Genomic DNA, 22,978 nt, shown 5'->3' with positions numbered 1-22,978 from the left:
GAAATATTTCTTTTTAAAATGTTTTTATTTTCATAAATAGCCACTATAGGTATTTACGGCGGGCTACACCGGCTTATAATAATAGTAATTAATAATTATAATACTTCCTATATAAATCGTAATAATAATAATAATAATAATAATAACACGGGTGGTCTACCCGTCACAGCGTTTGTCAACACAATTAATATAATATATAGGAATAAATTTTATTTTATTTTTTTGAAAGACTCGGCCGGCCGATCACGCTTCGAGAGGGTAGACCTCACATTTACATAATTGCACTCGAGAACCTGACAAAAATCAACAAAACAAAATAACAATGTATGCGCTCAATATATAGCACACGTCTCTGCAGTATCAACACAATCACAATTAACATGATAAATTTATACACAATAAGGTAGGTACTGCCGATACGGTCATCGGGTCATCACGTTATGGGTAACGATTCACAAAATCTCGTGTTAAAAATAAAATATATTATTACAATTTACAATAAACAGCAGCGCGGTTCACAATGTTATATTATTCCTATACGAGTATATTATAATATGCGGTCCTAATCATCTATCAGTCATAATAAACCTATATATCGTAAGAATTTAAGAAAAACAGAAAATATTCGCAAACGTCGCAGCTATAATAATAATATATAATAATCATACCTATTGTTGTAGTATTGTTATTATACCATATAGGTACATGCGATGTAAAAAGATTGTCCAACGAAAAAAATTTCATAGGTACGTACCTACAGCTACAGCAATACATAGTATTTTGTGTATCGAAATAACTTGTAAAGCGCTTTATTACAAACGAAAAAAATATGTCATACAAATTTATATGTTAATAGTTCATATTATTGTGTACCTGCGTTAAATCTGAGAGAATACTATGAGATCAGAGTAAAAATTATGACTCCGAAATATCCGACCGCGGTTGAACACGTAATACATATAATCATTATTATGATAATAAAATATTATGTTTATTACAATAGGTTTTAATATTATATGCACATGCATTTTGTGCCTACGCGATAATTGCAGTTATTTGAGTGACGTATACTCGCGCGAATATTATTATATTGAATATTCTAGATAGTAAACATTTGCTACGCGTCTGAGGAATTTGATTTTGGTGTGGGATTCATGGTTTCGTACAATTTTCGGTTTCCAAATATCAAAGTTATTACGAATATTGACTTTTGAACTATAGCTGCTTTTTTTAGTTTTTAGGCGATTTAAATAGTTCCTCTTGTCTACACCTATTTATTGAAGTGCAAAGGGGTCGAACCCACAGGAGCGCCATTTGTGGGTAACAATAGGTGTACATTACAGCACGATATTTTTCTGTGTTTAATCATCCTGCCTTACAATTTACAAAAGCACCAAAATTACATAATATGAGTAAAAAGTACAAGATATATTATGAAAAGTATACCTAGGTTACGAATGCATGACAACCAATATTTTCTACCGTCCAAATTTTTTCGTTATAATAATATAATACTATAATAAGTCGTTATTTATAGTAATAATTATATTGTTTAAAATTGTTGAATGTGAAATGTAATTTGATCACTATTCATTACTTATTATATTTGATTAAAGGCAGACGTTTTTACACGATGTCGTGTTTTTATAATTTGTATACCTAGTCTGTTATTATTTTAATAATCATATACCTATAGAGTATATAATTATACTGTGTTGACGATATACCTACACTCTACAGCATATGTTTATGTATATTTTAAAGACCATTGGCAACATGGGTCATTGAGTGTGGGGGGTGGTTACGGTTAATTAATGCTACACGAATTTATTTGGGGCGAGGATTCGTCGATAAACGTCGGGAGATCATTATCATCTAGGAGCTAGTGACACTGGACATCAGTGTGACCGTGGCCATCCGCCTGCCACACCAGGACCCCTAATATATATTTATATTAAAACTAAAATCCAAAGAAAAACATGGTGAAAAATAATTAATAACTAATAATTCATTCAAATACATATTAACCTTTCAGCCCCAGCATACACGCACCGCAGAAAAAAATCCATGTAGCTACCTATTTCTTATGATGAAAGAAGCGATAAAAAAATGTTTTCCTTAAATTTTTCACTATTATTAAAAATAAAAATCAGAAGCCACCACAGCAAATCCAGTTCACATTATTGCATCAATTAAGTGTGTAGTCACTGCTCGAAAAGATGTGTATCAAGTACCATCAAACCACAATACTCATTTTCACTTACTACCCCTTATACGATGTCTCAGAATTCGATAGAAATTATATTTAACCACCGTTCGAAAAAGTTTTTTTTGTCATACAGTTGACGGCGATGGAATCAAATTTAAAAGCCAATGCAAACTGCCAACTCGATAGAAAGGTCTATCAGTTTTGACATATTTGAAGCATTTCAATAATATATTTTTATTTTTTATTAGACATTTTTAATAATAAGTTTTGATTCGATGTTTTTAAAGGATATCGAATCATACATTTTAATCAAATTTAAACTCTCTGAAAAATATTTATATTTTAAAGTATAAAAACGGTATTAGAGTAAACTCTACGAATAAATCTCGACTGTCAAAATAAGATGTACATAAATATCTTTATACTTATGTATATCGCGCGTATCGAAATATTGATTATTAACTTTTTCATTATAATTATTACTATATTTACTATTAGGAATGATTATAATATATATATATATATATATTTATACACCTACCTACTCGAGATAAAAGAAGCATATTATACACGAATATAATTTATTGAATTATATTATTATTATTATTATTGTATTAAGAATACCCAAAAGCAAAAGGAAATTAATTAATAACATAAATCATTTTTGCCCAAGTTGTTAAGATAATTGCCTAGTCGTGAGTTGTGAATGATCGCTTCACAGCTAAATCCGAAAAACGGTTATTATTTTACCTATACATTTACTCAAATCTCTCGTTCCTATAGTTTATAAACAATCTATAGGTATACCAATATTGAAAATAACGATATTCCGTCTGCGATGAGAGTAGTAGTTAATAGTAATAAAATTAATCGTTCTACGACACAACATCATCATGGTTATTCTTACTCGAATTGCTTAATATCCTCACGGTTAAAAGAAAGCTCTTGGTAATTGTATAAGAAAAATAGTGTATTCATTTAAAAATATTTATATTGATGTCCAACTAAAATGTCTAGGGAGTTGTTTCCTTACAATGTACTATTTTTAATTAAATGAAACGATCAGACACATATCAATAGGCTAAATCAATATCACCTACCTATATATTTCCAACATTAAAGCGCGTGTAGGCATTTGAATATTATGATTACATTTTGTCGTGTTCTAAACTATTATAACAATAAAATTGATCGATCGTATAGTACCTATCAACCAATGTAGCTATACCTCGTTTATCGATATTCTACAACAACAAAAATTCTATATGAACGACATTAAACTCGATAGTTTTTATAAATAATAGGAAAAACGCACGTTTGCGTGGTAAATTATTAATAAATAAAATCAAAATACCTATCTATTATTATTACAGCGTACGTGGCCCGACAGAACGTTCACCGTCATTGCTTCGGGTTGAGTCGACAAAGAAATGTGGGAAAAAATCCAGAATTTAACTCACGTCGTTACCAATCAAATCACCGTTATAACATAACAAGGCGATAGTAATATATTCGTGAGATACTCATATCGCAAGTCTCGAAAATGTAATTATGCTGAAATAAATTACAAGTCGCACGTTTGAAATACAAGCAATCAAATGTGTACCTAACCTCGTGGGTTAAAATTAGTTACTATATATTGTGATTATGTTGTATTGGAGGTACAACAACAGAACGCGAAACAGACACGTGACAATCGTATTCAATCTATTCCGGTAAATTCTGTCGAATATTGTTGTTCGACATCGATCCGAGTGTAAGTGGTGCGCGTAGCGTTTTAAAAATGTAAAAAAAAAAAATCGACGATAAGCACAGTTCGTACTTTCAGAACACGAGAATACTTTCAAACTATATTATATTATATATAAACGAATGTCGTCATATCTACAATATCTATACAATATGACTCGTGTCGTTTCCGCCGACCTCGGTAAATCGTTATTATGTTCAAAGTCAACGGTATCGTTTTCGTTAGGTACTAAAATAGCCCTACTAATTAACTACTATAAATACTACTAATAAATAAATAATGATAATATTAATAATAATAATAATAATAATAATATAACAACATCAAAAATATGTCAGCCAAACGCCAAATACTACGGCGGCGTACTATTAACATATTATGTGGTTGCATTATAATATAATAATATCATCGCAGCCTGCCACGAGTGATGGTGTGTAATATTTGGATCATATTGTATACAGGGTGTTTGTGGAGGGGGCGAAGTTTGTACACCTCGCACGGGGTCGATGGAGGACGGGGACAATAATATAATATTATTATTATTATTTTGGTGGCGTCAGCTGACGACTCCGACGAGGAGTGACTGCAGCAATGAACGGACGAAGAACGGACGACGGTGCGATAGGTCGTCGGCGCGTTTAGTCGCTCGTCAGGTCTTTGAGCTCTGTGTAGCCGCCGCACATTTTCTTGCACAGGGCTCGGTCAGACGCATAAAGCTGGTACCGCTTCTTGTACACCGCGAACCTGAAAGATATACAGACAAAACTGCAAATTAGACACCCATCGAGTGTGATAGTATACTCTCGTAATATGTTATGTATTGCAAGATTATTATTATTATTATTATTTTATGCATAATATGCGTATCGTGCACCGTACTGATCATCTGCGTAGGTTTTGTGTCAACGAGTGAATTTGATTTTAGCACATTGTTCTCGATATCAATCATTGAATAAAACGTGGTTTAACTTTTAATTATTAACGTTTTAGTTTGTTAACGAGTAGAGTACACTAGTAGAGCACGACAACATTGTACTATGTACCATTAGCTATTTTACTCCACTCCTATATTTTCTTCGATATTTTTAAATATTAATAATAATTTAAAATGTTTTTAATATATTTATAAATTCAAATTGACAAACAGATAAAACCATTGCAGACGATCGTAGGTCGTGTGGCCAGGGATATACTATATATAATAGTAATAATATGGTTCGGGTGCGCTTTATTGAGACATCGCAGATGATATATCCTAATTAATTATTGGATAATATATCCATGTTAAGAAATGACCCATTGAGACCGATTCCTGCAAATGTAACCCCCGATTTGGTATTTTAACAAGGATCCCCTGTCATTTCCAATGATAACTAATACATTCAAAAATGATAATAGCAACATCAATTTTGGAAAATGACAGAAAACAAAATACTTAGGAGTTTGAACACCTACTATAAATATGGATGGCGATTGGAAGTTTTGTTTTGGTAATTGAAACCAATATTAGCGCAGCGCAATAGAATAGCCTGTACGTAAATATAATAATACATAGCGAGTAATTGTAAAATGATAACCGAATCAACTTGAGCGAACGCCACAAGAAAGTCTGATGTTTTTGTTCCACATGTTATTTCGAAAATAAACACGTTTGTGAACAGATGGGTAGTATTATTTAAATCTTTCTATTTTTTATAGTTAAAATTTTTGTTCTTTGAGAATTACTCGAAAAAAATTGCTCTCGATTGATCGCGCTATGTATGTTACTCTCTTCATTACGATATCAAGTCGTTAAAGTTAAAAAAAATCAACTATCGAGAATACGCGAAATTTTCAGACATAACAAATATTGTCGTGGCTATCTTATTTTGTATGTACCTAATACAAAGGTACACTAATTAATGCTCCCGAGTAGAACGTATTTATCTAACCCCGTACGTACGGAGATGTGCTTTTAAACAGTTTTCGTCACTATTATAAGAACACATGGGCGCCCATTGAGGGGGGGGGAGACGAGGAACTTGTCCCCCTGGAAAAATTGTATGAACTTATAATTTAATAACTATTAGCATGATATTGATAGCATAAAATGAAAAACTTGAGAATTTTGTTATTTTGCCCCCTCCTGAAAAGTTACCTATGGGCGCCCATGATGTATGAACACTATCACATACGTTCTCTGGAGGTGGGTCGATAACGCTGCAGAACGTAATTGTCATCTTGAAAATTGTCTACAGACGGCTGTGATCGGTGTTTCTCTATATAATATATATTTTTGGACCCCCTCGTTCCATCTAGGCCATAGAGAAATCGCAGTAATATTATATTGCAGGCAGTCTAACACGCGAAACGTACAAAACGCTTTGGTTTAATCACAGACTCCATTCGGCAGTACCGAATGACATCTACATAATAAATTAACGTCCACAACAATATAATTGTGCAAACAATTTATCTAGAGAGTCCATTAACATATAAGAGAGTGATCAACTGGTGTTATAGCAGCCATTAATCGTCCAAACAATTCCCACATTTTTTTAAATTAAAAAGTATATATTATACAGTATGATGTTATATATCAGCCAATTTATAAAATATTAAACAATTATGCATACCCAATATAGGAAATGTCGTATGGGTGTACTAACTATTGGTAGGTAAGTACCTTTAATATATTATATTTGTTCATTATACATAGCTATATAAATTCAAAATATGAATACTGATATTACATTATTATGGTACAAAAAAACCATGTGAATAATAAATAATAATGGACAAATAATTTTCATGATTACATATTATTTAAATTAAATTATCGTGTAAAAAAAATGGCGGTTATAAAAAATTTGACTCAATCAATCGACCACGAGGTTCATTATCAATGATAACAATCAACCAATAGAAAATGTTCGCCGAGAGTAAACCACTTTCTTACATATTAAGATTCTTTAGACTTATCTGTTGGACGAAAAAAATTATTCATCGTTGTTCGCTGTAAATCGCATTGTTAGTCAGCTAAAAAATATTGTCAATCAAGAACAGCGAAATTGTTTTTACGGTTGGGCGAATTTAATAATATTAAATACTATACATTATTCTCTCTGTTAATCGATTAGTCGCAATACATTTTTCCAAAAACTAATAACATAATATTATAAATGAATCGGGATCGAAATCCCGTCTCAAATGGCGATGTAGGGGTCGCCTATTCGGGGTCGCAGTGCAGGGAGTGTTTTTTTATTTCTGTCAATTTGACAAACGGCATTATGCAAAATGCCACAGCTCCACCGAAGGTAATACAATTTTAAATACTAATAATAATAATAATACGCATACAACCCTCATTAAAATATTTAAAAACTATAAAACAATATTATTTAGTAATAGGTTTATATTATAGATGAATTATTATTATATTACCTGCAGATGATGTCGGTAATGTATGTGTGTATGGTGAACAGCGAATGATTTAAGCCTGAACTATACGTAACAACAACGGTGCTTGCCCACCGACAACTAAGCATGCACAAAACTAAGTAGGTAAGTATATATTATTATTAAAAGGAATCATAGGTATATTATTGTTATTGTTGTATACAACCACAATGTATTATACTATTATACCCAGTAGGTACACACTACTGAATGCGTTTGCACTCTGCAACTAGTAGGCATAATATATTTTTGAGATCGAAGCGCTAAATAATATTATAATATTATGAGATCAAGATTACTATACTACTTAGGCAAACGTAACATGATGATTGGTAATGCAACACACATGGTCAAAAACGATATTATTATGATGTTAATTACTCTTCGTCCGATGTCCACATTCGTAAGAATAGTAAATACATATGTAATCGGGGCTGTGAATTTGTATGCTTTGTTTTTTTCGCTATTCTGTAGAAGCAATAATTGAGTTTAATAAAAATATGTTATAAGAAAGTATACGAAATTATATTTTCCTACCACAGCATAGACAAAAAAACTAGGATCTTTTTAAAAAAAAGTTGTAATTTGTATTATTTGTTAATATTAATGTTATTTTAATTCAATGTTTTCTTTTATATTATTCAATTTTTGTTTGAAATATAAATACATTTTTATGTCCTATTGCTGTTTTTAATGTTTTAATACATTTTGGGATTTTTATAGAGCTTATCTATTGGCCAATTTTTAGTGTTTATAAATGTATGCTTACAATTTTTTAGAGCACTAAATTCACAGCCCAGTAGGTACCTTTAAAAGACAACATCCAGTAATATGTGTGCTCATGAATAAATTCAATGATACAATATTAACATTGAATTTATAAGTTCACACATGCAAGTGTAGAAGTACGTACAATACGTTTATACCTATGTATAAATGTAATATTTTGAATTTGGAATTGAGTTACATGAAAAAATAAATAAATATACAAATAATAATATTATATGTATTTGTACAATGTACATACATATATTATTATATAATACAATACAAGTTATTTGGTAAACGTCACTGTGAGACTACAAACAAACCTCCGACAACGTTTCCGAGGGATTCGTACAACAATTGCCGGCCCAAACTACGCTATAAATTATGTATAATGCATTAGTATTAATATAGGTAATATAATATATAATATACTATCATGTTATGGGTGAAAACGAAAAAAAAACACAACAAACTTTACTAGAAAAAAAATGTTAACGGTAATATAATAATAATAAAAAAAATACGATGAGACGTACGGTTGGTTCGGTAGCCAGTTATTATAGCTGTTAGTTGTTACAGCATATTACAATAATAATAATAATAATAATAATAATAATAATAATACAATATGTGTAGTATAGGTACTTTATACGTATTACCTATTAGCAAATGGCGAATAGGAATTAATATACGTCAATATTGTTAGGATTTTTAAAATGTCACTATAATAATATGAATATAACGACTGCAATGTATTGCGCGCGCGCAATGCACATAATTATTATAATGTAATATGAATGGTTAGGTACCTAGCCGAACCAACGTGATCACATCGCGTTTTGTACAACATTGTTAAATAAATAAGTATATCCATTCTCTAATATATTATAAATACTAAATTAAATTATTTAATCATAATGGATAATGATAGTAGCGAAATAATAATAGTAATAATAATAAAAATAATAATAGTAATAATAATTATCATACAAGTATCGTAGAGAAACAAGAGGGAAAAAACAATCAAAAGCCAACTCTTACAAATACTAATCGAAACGTTATAAAATACAGGCTTTCGATAAAAATATAATAATTTTTATAATTACTAATATATTAGATTAGATAGGTACACTTTTAAAAGATGATCAATGAACATGTTTAGCATACAATAATTATTAAAAACAAACTAAATATAAGCCTATAACAGTGCAAATAATACAATTATGTATATATGGATAATATATTATACAATACATATATACATACAATTTTGATGCATATAATATTATTATTAAATTAAAATTAAAAATGGTAACAAAGCAAGCAGGTACAAATCGGTGCGCAAAATGTTTACTATTTAATTTTTCTCTTTTATAAATAAAATGTCTTATAACACATATACATATGATAGAATAAATTATTGAATAATTGCACATGATATAATTCCCGCTAATTGGCTTACGTTGCGATCGTATATTATTATATCGAATCGGCAAGATAAGTCATATGGTCAAATGCATTAAACAATATTTATGCGAAGGTGACATAAAAACGGTATTATTTTGCTTTTGAACTACAGATTAGACATACATAGATAATATATATATATATATATATAGTGTATGAATGTGTGCATATCTGTACTCAGTATATATAAATGTATGTAAGTTTGTCTGTGACTGTGTGTGTTTGTTGAAAAAATTATACTAGTAAATAAATAAATAAATAAATAAACTGTGACGAAAATTTAAATTAAATGTATTATTAAATGTATAATTGAAAATTTATGAACTTTCAACGTCACTACAAAAACAATTTAAAAAAATAATTACATTATAATAACTCGAATTAAGCGAAAGGAGAGGGTTTTTTTATAATCAAGCTGCTTTCTATACAATCATGGATCGTTCTTGTTGCGTGTGTGTGTATGTATGCATAAAACAACTGCCATTAAGCCGGACATTATGAAATCGGTATGTGTGTTATAAAAAAATTTAACTTTTTTCCTTCGTATAAAAAGTCCGAAAATTTAGATTATTTTTCCCTTTCCGCTGCACTCGAATTTTAAACAATTCCTTCTCTCCCACTCTTTATTTCGTATTGGTGAGCGGTAGTACGTCTTATTGTACTCAAATGAAGTATACAGGTTTATTGGATGATTGTATGAATATTATAAATTTAAATGAGTAATTATACCTGTATTTTTTTAATGTTTTTATAAATGATTGACGATTGACTAGATTCGATTGCATTGCGAAAGTGAAAAATAACCCATGAAATACATACAATGTGTATAATATTTGTATATATTTTGTGTGAAATGTATATATATATATATGTATGTATGTTAAAAACAGAGTTAAAATGTTAATGACGATTTATTGGTTAATATTATTGTGTTAAAATTACTAGGATTCTACTATATAGGAACTACTTGGAAGTGGTATAATTATTTCGAACCAAAACCCTATTTGCACTAGAAATTTTATGTTAAAAACAAAACAAAATAATTATACAACAATAAAAATTAACTTGAGCCAATTATTTCGATATAGTCTTACACAGCACCAATTCTTTTTTTTATTAACAAATATTACATCGTTCACGCGGAAATTAAGAAACAGATACCTCTATTATAATTTATAACATAAATTATGGAATGTGTGTGAAATGTTACGATGGCATTAACTTATGAGTATTACGAGTTTATACCTATTTATCACATTCGAAATAATTATAAATTTATTGTAAAATATATATATATATATATATATATATATATATATTATTGTTGTCGTTATGAAAAATTATGTAGTTTATTGAGACAACCATTGTGTAATGGATACGGTTATATAACACGTGAAGTATATAATATTTTAACATTCAAACGAAGAACCTTATTTTTCTTTAAACGTTATTAACAATATCATTCAATTTATGAAAATTAACATTAATTTACGCCAAGTATATAATAGAAAATAAATAAATAAATATTAAAATATGTCAATTTATGCATAAAAATATTATGAATATTACCTACCATGAAATAACAATTTTAAAAAAGCACAGATAGGTATATTTACGATACCACATAACATTGATATTTATAAGTTATATGTATTTTTCTAAATGAGTGATTAGAACGAATTTACGATAAAAGTATACCTAAATATTTAATATATTATTTAAAAATGTATGTATATATCATAAGAGGCAAATGTCATGGACATTTCAGAAATTAAAAATAATTTGAAAAAATGACGATAAATTAAAAAAAAGAGAATGAAACATATAAAATTATAAACCGACTATACGAGGCATGTACACATTTTGTTACTCATTAGACTGAGTTAGGCGCGCAATTTGTTTTTCGTTTAAATCTCACTAAAACGTGTTAATCTATATTTTATAATTTATAAAACCTTAACGTATTACATCACTTTGCTTTATTTTTCAATTAAAATGTCAAGCAAATATTCTACTGTGCAAACAACTCTATAATCGATTTGGTTGAATTCACAGAAATATGATTGCTCGAAGGAACTTAAACTCCATTAATTAATAATAGTTAATATTTAAAATATTATTATTATCATGATAAAACCACTAGTAAGTTCAGATTTAAACTTTAGGATCTACTTTTTGATCTACTACTATCCATTCAAAGTTGGTCTTTCCGTATTGCTCGGTAATGTTTTTTTAGATGTAAATTATTTTACTTTTTTTGACCATATAAAACTTGCATGTGCCAATAAATTAAAGCATAACACTAACTCACATGTACAAAAAAAAAAAAACAATAATTAGGCTAATGTGATAGCACAAATAAAGAAACTAATGATCAACTAAGTAAACCTCTTTGTTAAATACGTCTGACCTGATAATTAAGAGATCCTTCCGACTTTTCATAAGGGAATGTTCTTATAATTTAACTACATAATTTAACTTGTAAACATCTGAAACAAAGAAAATACACAAAAAAATCAATTAGTTGGTTTAGTTTAAAAAATTACCATTCTAAAAAATAAATAAATAACAATGCCTATAAAAATGCTTAAAAATATAGGTAGCACAAATTTTTTTTTTCTATTTCCCTAGAAAAAAATATACAGACATAATATATATTATATAAGTATATATTTATCTAATTATTTATTTGAATGAATTGATCACTTAATGAAAGTCCTAAAAATACTCGGAGGTGCTGGGGGTGCTACCAAATTATGGAGCCATTCAGTCATACTGAGCTAATGATGGGTTGATTTTAAATATTGTATATTGTTATGAATCATAAATATTATTTTTAACTTACTAATTTATTGTAGGATCTATGACCCGACTGGGCATTTTTGATAGGTACCTTTATGTTTATTAAACTGTTTAGGTACTTATTTCAGAATTATATTTTAACTGGGCTGCGTAAAATATGTTTAGACCCCCGTAATTAAATACATAGTTTTGGCATTGCCTGGCATATAATAATCGATATTGTATGCAATATATATATATATATAATAAATTCGTTTATAAATTAAAATTATTTCATTAAATTTTAATATCACTATTGTAATCATTATACCAATTGAATGAGTAATAATGAAAGTTTAGTGTTTTATTCTACCTAAGAAATGTGCACCATTATTATTAAACAACGATGTTGTAGTCAAATTAAATTGTATATAATGTCATACGCGAGTATGTCATTTCGGGCGTTGTTCGTTATCATTTTATTTATTATGAAATTGCTTATTTTTTCCGAGCTGTAAACGACGTGTGAAACAGCAGTAAGTAAATGCCTATGTGGCTATGTATATAGTCTACCTGCCATAAATGCTCTAAAACTTACCCAACTAAATTTGAACACTATATTTATAATATATTATTAGTATCACCTTATTTATATATTTGATATTTTAATATAAAAGGAGTTATTTTTGTTTTACAATTGTTGCTGTTACAATAGCATGTTATTGTGCAGTAATTGTTCAAATTTATCAAGTGCTGAAAAAGTGAGTATATAACGAGTTGATAAGTGAGTGATTAACTTACAGTAAGATAAATTTGTAATCGTATACAATAACTTTAATGAATTTATTTCTGATAGAAGGTACTAGGTACTATAGTACATAAACCTGTTACAGACCGATCTTAATGAAATATAAACGTCGAGACTTTTGGATTAAATATGCGTTTTTATTTTTTTTTTTAATAGAAAATTATATGGACTGGAAAAAAATGTCGTGGTATGGACAATTTCAAGTTAATAAAGTTTTGAATTATACACGTTTGACTTTAAAATATCTCTTATAAAAAATAATAATGAAACATGAAAGAATAAAATTATTTATATATTTATTTTAAGAAAATGTCATGAACAAACATAATTTACGTATAAACACTATAAACATACGTAATTTATAAGGCTCAGCAGAATTTAATGTCTTATGACAAGCGATTACAATAATGCAATGCATGTTGTATTGACAGATGAACGTTCGTGTATTGCCGTACATTGGTAGGTATTTGAAACAATCAATAAAATTATACAGAGCGATTCACTAAGTGTTCCCACCCTTTAATTCATATTCAAAATCTGATAATTATAATTTTTAAATATTCTTTAACAACATATTTTTGAAGTCTTGAGATATGTTTATAGTTTATACTACCTACTTAACTAACGGAGTGTCCTGTGGTGGAGATACAAACTCGTTTTTTTATTTAAGTTCTCTCATTTCTACTGTAAATTATTTAGAGGATAATTTGAAAAAAATGGTATTTAATTATATTTCAAAATTTCAAAAGTCGGAATTTGAATAAATTCATCACTTAATAAAAAAATAGGGGTGAGCATGATTGACGTATCCTGTACATAATTTTATTATTTGTGACTAATATAAATAGAAAGAATTTAATTTTAGCAAAATTGCATTAATGGTACCTACCTAATATTATAATATTAATATATTTTTGTTTAAAGCACAATGATAAAAAACTTATTATCTATTTAATGATCAACGAATGTTTTTTTTAAAATATATATTCTGAAAAACGTGTTTTATCATTATTTCTGTTATTGTATTAATACATAGACAGTGCCACATTGGGTAATGGGTATGTACTTATTTAGTTGATGAAAAACAATTTTTAAGAGGTGAATTATATTTTAAAGGGCTATTATTCGATGTAATTCAGCTCTATACCAAAATATCTTTTATCAAAATAACTAAAAAAAATAATATTATAAGCCATTAGCCATAGGTGTATGTATATTATATGTATGGGTATAAGACATTTTGGTACTTATTGTTTGTATTTTGTAGAGGAAACAACATAAAATCACGAAAGTCATGAACATGTAAAAATCTAGCTACACTGACAATGCCTACTTATAGTACCTATACTCAAATAGCGGCTGCGGCGGGAAAACGTACTTTGACAATAATATTTTAGTTTTGTACCATTGCACGTGCTCATTTCGATACTGCGCTATCTTATAGCCATATATTACAAACACGTTTTAATCGCAGTATGTATAATACAACAAAATATTTTTAGGTACCTAAAGTACTTAATGCGTACGAGTGTACCAATTAGTGCCGTAGAGCGCGTCTGAAATATTGTCATTATTATGAATTATGATTGTGTAAACGTTGTACGAACTATAATTGCTGATTTTATATTAGAACAAATTTAATAGAACGCTACAACCGTGTGTTGTCGCTAAATTCTACTTTACAAACGTGTAACTTTAATTAACGTGCAAATTTACGTTAAACAGAGCAAAGCTGCCTTTAATATTTGTACGATTGACCTACTATCGAACTCAAAATTAAAAATATCAGAGCGCATGGCTTGTGAATGCCGGTCAAATCGCGAAACGTTAATATGGGAGCTGCGTTAATAAATTTGTGGCAACAAATTTTCACCCTTTCACCCTTTATTAGATATTATTATCTTTGATGTATACGTATTGCCTACTATAGCAAAATATGAATTAATACCTAATCTTAGTGAAAGAAGAGACAATGCCAAAAAAGAATATTGTTGGAAAATTCAATTTTAAAATGGGTCAATTTAAAAAAAATAATTTATATAAATTATGGATATTTTAGAGAGAAATTGCAAGTATTATTCAGCCTTTGACGTATTACGATACATTTTATTTTCAAAACTTTTATTCTTATTTTGTAAGTGTCCAAACTGTATTAAAAATACCTATTTAATGTCTGTAGTTTAATCTGTGTGAAAAATATCAACAATTATTCACATAAGTTACTTTTGAACGCCTCCTATAATAACCGGTGTGTATACATTGGCACACCTACGGGGGTGCCAGGGGGTGCTTAGCACCCCTAAGTCTTAAATTAGCACCCCCAAATTTTTTTGAATTAAATCATTTTGTTTTAAGTGTAATTTTGCATTTAGAATGAATAATTTCCAGTTTATATTGGTAATGCAATAATTTTTACTAAAAATGTTGTTTTCGTATACTGCAATGTCTATCGGAATGATGATTTATTGATATGAAAATAATGATATAAACTAAAATTATTTAGTTTGATAGTATAGAAATGTTCAGCCATCTATTCTTAGTTAGTAGTTTTTTAATATGATGTTTTTGATTCAGTGACAACTTCACTGATATTAAATTATTTTATTTTATTATTATTTCCATTGTTCTGCATAAATACCAACAATTTATTAATTCAATGTCAAGTAATAAATGCAATATTTTATATTATTCACATTACATTACTTGTTTCAATGTTTCCTGTACATTTAAATTGGGTAAAATAAAAAAAATAAAAAAATGATGAAAGTAGTGAAAATGTAGACAACCCTAATTTCAACACTTGTTCATTTAATAATATTATAATAATCAGTTATAGGATATATTGAAAATCAGATTCATTAATTTGAGAATTTTAATGTAGTTATGTAGTAATTTATTTGAAATAGTAAGTGTAACCCGGAAACCGTATAGGTGGTGTGTGGAGAGCAAAATCTCCCACTAGTCACTTTGAGGTAAAAGATTTTACCACTCCCAAGTTTAAGACTTAATGTGCGCCTATAGTGTATAGCATAATATTAGTGAACTATTAATAATATAACAGCTGTTGATAACGATAAGACATTGTTTCGTTTCACGTTTGACGTAAAATGGGTAAGCGGTTGAAGAAAAATTACCTACGTAGAAAAAGTAAAACCATTGTGATCGTATATACAACCGCTTCTATAATGATTACTATAGAATATAGCTGCAAAGTAGACATAATTATTAATCATAGTAGTAATATATACTATATAATAGTTATTATAATAAGCTGATGAAATAATATACCGTAAAATTCATTAAATCATATTGATGACATTTGACACACCTTATCTGGCGAGTGAACACATTTATTATTATAAAATAATAATAATATTAATTATAAACGATTAATTTTAATTATTTTGCTAGCCGGCTAACGTATGTATAGTTTATATTTATCGAATGAAAACTGCCTACATGTTTCACGGGAATCACACTTTTATGGTTCCTATAAATATTATGATATAATCTCTTTTAAATATTACTTTTTGATAGTTTGATTTGATTTTTTTAAGCAAAAATTTAAGTAATTAAACTGCCTATTCTAACATTAATGAATAGCTCGTTTATTATTAATACATTTTAAAGTTTTAAGTTGATGCTACTTATCAAGTCTTGAAGAGAAACATTTTTTAAAATTTTAAAATTTTCTAAAGTTATAGACGATTAAAATGTCAAAATATTATCTGTAAAAAAAAAAGTACATATTTTATGAAAAATCAAAAAAAAATCCATTACACTCCCATATTTATAATCTAAACCTACTCGCAATTCAGTATTTACTATTTAATGATCATAATATATGCCATCAAACCAGTGGCGTAATTAAGAATTTGATTTAGGGGGAATATGTTTTTAGGGAAATCTGTAAGCCTCATATAGTAGCCTTCCCTACTAAATATAAAATGTTAGCAGTAAAATAAAAAATTTGGTGGGTTCTATCTGTCTAAGGATCTATCTCCTTCATCCCCCTTAATTACGCCCATATATCATACCAAGTAAAACCATCATGCATCCTGTGATCTACTGCAGTAGTGCGCAACCTTTTTTGATCTACGACCCCCCAAAATTATTTATTTAATAATACAACCCCCATTCCTACCAAGATTATGTAAATTTATAATATAAATTTACTTTTTCATTTGGTGTAAAATTATTGGCGACCCCTAATAAAATTTGTTACGTTTGTAAGATATAGACAAATATAACAAACGCTGATGTAATGTCCTATTAAGCAATTTTTAAAACTTGTAATTCAAAAAATTAAGTTGAAATTTTTCTGTAGAACTCTGAATTATTGTGGAAGCGATGGTGTGATTACTTTTGAAATGATTTTTATATTTTGAATGTAAAGAAAGAAAATTAGTGTGATGATTTTTCAATAATGATATGTTTTGTTTTTCACGCGCTTTTTTAACTTAGACTTTTTAGGAAGTAAAAATAGGTTCAAAAAAATAGAAATGACACTCACCTCACCCTATGCATCCGGCCGATATCGTGGCCAGTATTGCAAGTGTGGCAGTCATGACTTGTGTCGCCGAAGACACGGTCTTGGTGTTGTAGTCAGTACTGCTTGAGCTGGAGCCTATGTTGGCGCTGGTCTGCGGCGCCTCGATGAATTTGTCCTCAGCTGTAACCCTGGATCCGTACTTCTGAAGGAACTCCAAGATTATGCCATTGGTCCAGCCAAAACCTAGCTGCACCTCATATTCACCCCCACTGCCGTGACCTCCGGGTACGGTCGCATCGTACTGTCAAACACGTCATGTATGAGTACACCGATAATCGACGAAAAGATAATTCATTGAGAGAGCAGAAATAAGTCTACAGATATAGTTGTGTGTATTAAAATAAAAATTACTGTATCCACGTCTTACATGAAACCCGTCACCACCAACACAATTCTTAATAATTTACTAGCAGGCTAATTGATGTGTTCCTAATGTTATTTTTATAGCTATTTTAAAGATTTGTTTTAAATAACCTTACGATGTATACCTTTATCATGGTAACAATCGTTTTGAATAATAATGATCAAATCATAATTAAAAAGGCTTTAGTAAAATGTATGGTTAAATATTTATAATATTTTTTTTTTACACTGAACAGTATCCCCTCAACTGTCAACCTGATAAATTTTTTACCTCACTCAAATCAACCAGGACTTACTTTTTCATACATGGCGTTGGTCTCGTTGTATGCTTTGTAGTTGGATCTCATCCATCTTTCAGCTATTTCGAACGCCAAGTCCTGCGCCCAGTTATCGCCTGAGTTGTCTAGTGACATGACCATTATGTACTGGAGTGGGGGCCATGCATTCGGGTAGTCCCATTGTTCACCGGAATGCTCCAGGGTAGTTGGTATGCCCCCCAGGTTGTTCATTATTTGTGTCTTTTCCAAGTACTTAAGCGTCCGGGACACAAAGTCTTCGGTTTTTTTTGGGTCATAACAGCCAGTCCATAGAGGTGATATGTTGGTTGGGTAAAAATAATCACGCTTGATTTCGTTCAGCATGTCGTAGTCCAACCATGCACCTACTTCCTCGTGCCATAGAACCGCCGTCACTGCTTCTATCCATTTATTGGCGATGTTTTCGTACTTCAGTGCCTTGTCAGACACATTCAGCTCTCGGTAGAAATCACTTAATATCTTGGCATTCCAATACACTATAGCGTTCAAGTCCACCGGAATGATGAACCGTGTTTTCAAGTTGGTCAGATTTCCTGCAATCATACAATGAAATTAGCTATTATGTGCAACGTTTTCGCGCATACTAGTCTATTACAATATTATCCGATAAAGTGCAGCTTTTACTCATTTACTGAGTAATACAATTGAGAAAATTGTATTTAATACATTTTTCCATCAATGTATTAAATTTCAACATTATTTTAATTTTATTATATTATTTATCTGTCAAATAAATCGAAATACTTGGCAGATCAAAATAATAAGTAAGAAAAGCTCATATGCATATATAGGAGTCTTCTTGAACATTAAACAGGTATTTGATCGAGTTTGACACCAAGGGCTCCTCCAAAATATTAAAGCAATTTCCCCCCCCCTTCCCATACTTATTTTTACTTATAAAATCATATTTTAGTAATCGCCACTTTTCTGTGCGCTCAGGAACAACTTTTTCAAATATTTCTAAAATAAAAGCCGGTGTCCAGTAAGGTGCAGTTATTGCACCATTCCTTTTTAACATCTACACCGCGGACCAACTCACAACTCAAAACACAATAGTAGCCGAATTTTTGGACGGCAAATCACTACTTGCATTCCACTTTGACCCAGACATAGCTGCCTCTTTTATGCAAACTTATCTTGACCTACTAGCCTCATGGTACACAGAATGGGGCCTGAAATTAAACTAAACGAAATCGCTCTACTCTGCCATCACACTACGCCCCAGAGACTATCCACAACTATTCTTCAATAATCAACATCTACCCTACTCTAAAAACGTCAAATATCTTTGACTAACCCTAGAGCGCCGGCTTACATGGGCTTCTCATATACGCTCCAAACGTTTTACGCTCAATGATCGTAGCCGTAGACTACAACACCTACTGACCTCTAAACATATTCCTCTGAACAACAAGCTCTTTATGTACAAAATTTTATTTAAACCAATATGGGTCTATGGTATACAGTTCTGAGAGTCAGGAAAACCTACTAACATCAATAGAATACAAACCTATCAATTCAAAACTTTAAGACAAATCACTAAAGCACCTTATTATACGTTTCCAATCCATCACGACCTCTACATAACCTTTGTTGCAGACGGCTAAAACACACTACAAAAGATTCCATAACCGCCTCTTAAACTAGGTACAGAAACCCACTCGTGCATGATATATCTTTCTTGACTATCCCTGGAAATCCTCCCAAACGGCTAAAGCGCAAGTGGTGTAGAAATCTACAGACAAACTAATTCAATCTTAATATTCATGTTTTTTTTTACTGTAGTACCTCCACTGGGAGGCTTCTGCGCTCTATTATATCTATATATTTGTTTTATTATTATTTTTATTACTCTCTATTATCTCAGTTACTCTTATTGTTCTTTTTTGAAACCGATTAAATAAAACATAGTAAATAATAATAATAGGAATTAAATTAAAATTATTTTCGATGGGAGGATTATAAAAATCGTAAATTATTTCGAACATACCTGAAGTGATTAAATTCTATTTATTGAAATATCGTAAGCACCATCAAAGCAAATTCGAGTTATAATTAAGTTTAGTAGATAAAAATAAAATAAAATAAAAACAATCATGTCTCACATTAATTGTAATGCTCATATTTTTAGCAAAACATAAAATAATTAACAAGATGATACATTTTAGGTGCACATCATTTATATAGTATAATGTAGGTACACAGGGTGACGTATAATTGTTAGTTATTTAGTCTTATTCGCAAGACATTATTATAATATGTGGTATACACGACTATACAACACACTTAGAAATGGTTTAGAAATATTTACTTTATATACCAAATTTTAATTTGTATAAAAACTATGATCAAATCGTGTATCTAACAATTATTGTAAAAATGACCTTTAATATTCTGGTATTATAAATTTAAATATCTAGTTAATTACGATAGCTCTTAATTTCATTGAAATATTAATCCCTCAAACGTAGTTCTATACTAAGTCAATGTAGGTACTTTCAATTTCGTTTTAATTTTAAATAGTCCTAAAAGGATACAATTTTTCTATAGGAGCAACACAAATACATTTTGATGTAATAAACTTGCCTATACCTACGTTAACAAAAATAATCCAACAATGAACCTAGTCCTGATTTAATTGTTGACCAACAATGCAAGCATTAATTGAACATGTATATAGAGTAGCATATTTTCAAGGTCATGATAATTTATAAAATTTATTTGCTTTAATTTTATGATGCGCATATTTAAAAAAAATATATATATTTTATTAATTTGTATTCAAACTTAATTTGTAATTTACATGAATTTATATATAATTCACTCCCATTTTTTAGATACTACAGATCTTTCAGAAGTAAAATAAGTACCTATATGTATTTTATGATATACTTGCAACTAATATCTACCATTTATTAGTATTATAGCTAGTGTATTTTCAAAATGTAAAGTACATTTCAACATTTTGTAATCTACAATTAAGTCGTAACAATAGTTATTGAAATCAATACACAGAATCTAAAATTAATAGATATTTGATTTAATGATAATTAATAAAATTTATTAAATGAGCGCTGTTTTAATATTTTTTTGAAATAGTATAAATTAAATTATTAACGAACATTTAAATTTATATTTTTTCCATTAGTACATTTTTGACGAAGTAAGAAAAATCATTTACACATCAATCGTTAGATTAAATATTATCTTTCTCGCGAAGACTGAAAAGTAAATATTTTGTTTCAAAATTCATAATATTCAAGATATTTTTTATAATAGTGTAGGTAGGTATTATATAATTTATACCGTATGCGATAATACATCAATACAGAGTATTAAAAAGCGTTTTGACAATTTTTTAAAGGTATATAATTTATAATTTAATGTAACAATATACAATGTATAAACAATAGTACTTATACAAAAAATATGATAAAAAATGGTTTTAGATTTCTATTTATAGTACTAAGTTTAAATAGGTATTTATATTCATATAAAAGTATTTAAATTATAAATTTAATGATTAAATATTTTTAATTTGTATTATTTAGTTTGTAAGTATATTGTAATTGAAATTTTAATATTATATTAAAGTCACCTATATTTAAAATCTTATGAAGACATAAAGATTTATGTTAACTGGTTTGGTTCAAATTTATTATGTAGTAATAATTAAGTAATATGTTTAAGGAGCCACGAAGACTCGAATTGAATTTGTAATTCTATAAAATTATGAAATAATACTATGATTGTATGAGTATTAAACACATCTTATGTTTTTTTCACAAATTATTCATTTAAATTATTTTGTGTAGACAAAATATATTCGTCAAAGTAATAAAAAACTGGTGTTTTTAGAAAAGTTAATTTGTTTGTTAAGTGTTATTATGACCATACCAGGTAAGTCAAAACAAAACAAAATAAAATAAAACTGAGATTTTTTAAAATTTAAACTACTATTTAATAATATAGCGTTTATTTTTCAAACAATAGATTTTATACTATAGGCAAATAATAAGGTATTGTTATTTACTACATTTCCGGCACAAGCGTTGCATAGGTTCTATAGGGCAAAATATATACAACAATTTCCTATAGAAACCCATATATTATATTATAGTAGAAAAATTGAAAACTATACTACATATAATAGTAATACATTAATAAAAGTAAAAGTTCCTCGATATGAATCTTAATGGAGACCACAGGTCATGGTTGACTAAGTCATGATTTTATAAAAAAATTTACTCTGAAAAAATTAACGATGATAAATAAATAATCAGAAAAGAAAAACTATATACAAAATATAACCTTGAGGTATACAAGAAAAAATATCCGGTAGTGCTAAGTACAGATAGAGTCAGTACACTGAGTTCAAAACTATTGTTTTAAAATAAACGTATGACTAGGCGCTTTTATTTCATTGTCATAGATATAAATTTCGTTGTAACTATTACAGTAGATGTGATTTTTACCCATATTTAAGCAAACACGGAAAGCACAACATACCGTGAACGATTTTTAG

The 22,978-nt window shown here is 28.9% G+C and overlaps 1 protein-coding gene across 12 annotated transcripts in view; it reads right to left on the bottom strand.

Annotated features, from left to right (window-relative positions):
• Window positions 1–6: 6 nt before the first annotated feature.
• The window catches only part of Treh (Trehalase), a 117,826-nt gene continuing 94,854 nt past the window's right edge, over window positions 7–22,978 (bottom strand). For 11 of the 12 annotated variants that reach the window (XM_089218039.1, XM_089218037.1, XM_089218042.1 and 8 more), the window contains 3 exons: window positions 18,433–18,986; window positions 17,740–18,014; window positions 7–4,703 (listed from right to left, as the gene is read on the bottom strand). In XM_089218039.1, coding sequence (XP_089074165.1) covers window positions 4,598–4,703; window positions 17,740–18,014; window positions 18,433–18,986 — 935 coding nt within the window. In that variant the 3' untranslated portion in view covers window positions 7–4,597. Of the gene's footprint in view, window positions 4,704–8,383; window positions 12,122–17,734; window positions 18,015–18,432; window positions 18,987–22,978 lie in introns of those variants that run through there. The other variant, XM_089218047.1, reaches the window with a different exon arrangement.

The sequence above is a fragment of the Diuraphis noxia genome, unplaced genomic scaffold, assembly GCF_037042655.1.
Source record: "Diuraphis noxia isolate RWA-SAM2 unplaced genomic scaffold, SU_Dnox_SAM2 contig0001, whole genome shotgun sequence".
NCBI lineage: Eukaryota > Metazoa > Arthropoda > Insecta > Hemiptera > Aphididae > Diuraphis > Diuraphis noxia.
The sequence above is the reverse complement of the archived record's forward strand: the minus strand, read 5'-3'. Positions and strand labels throughout refer to the sequence as shown.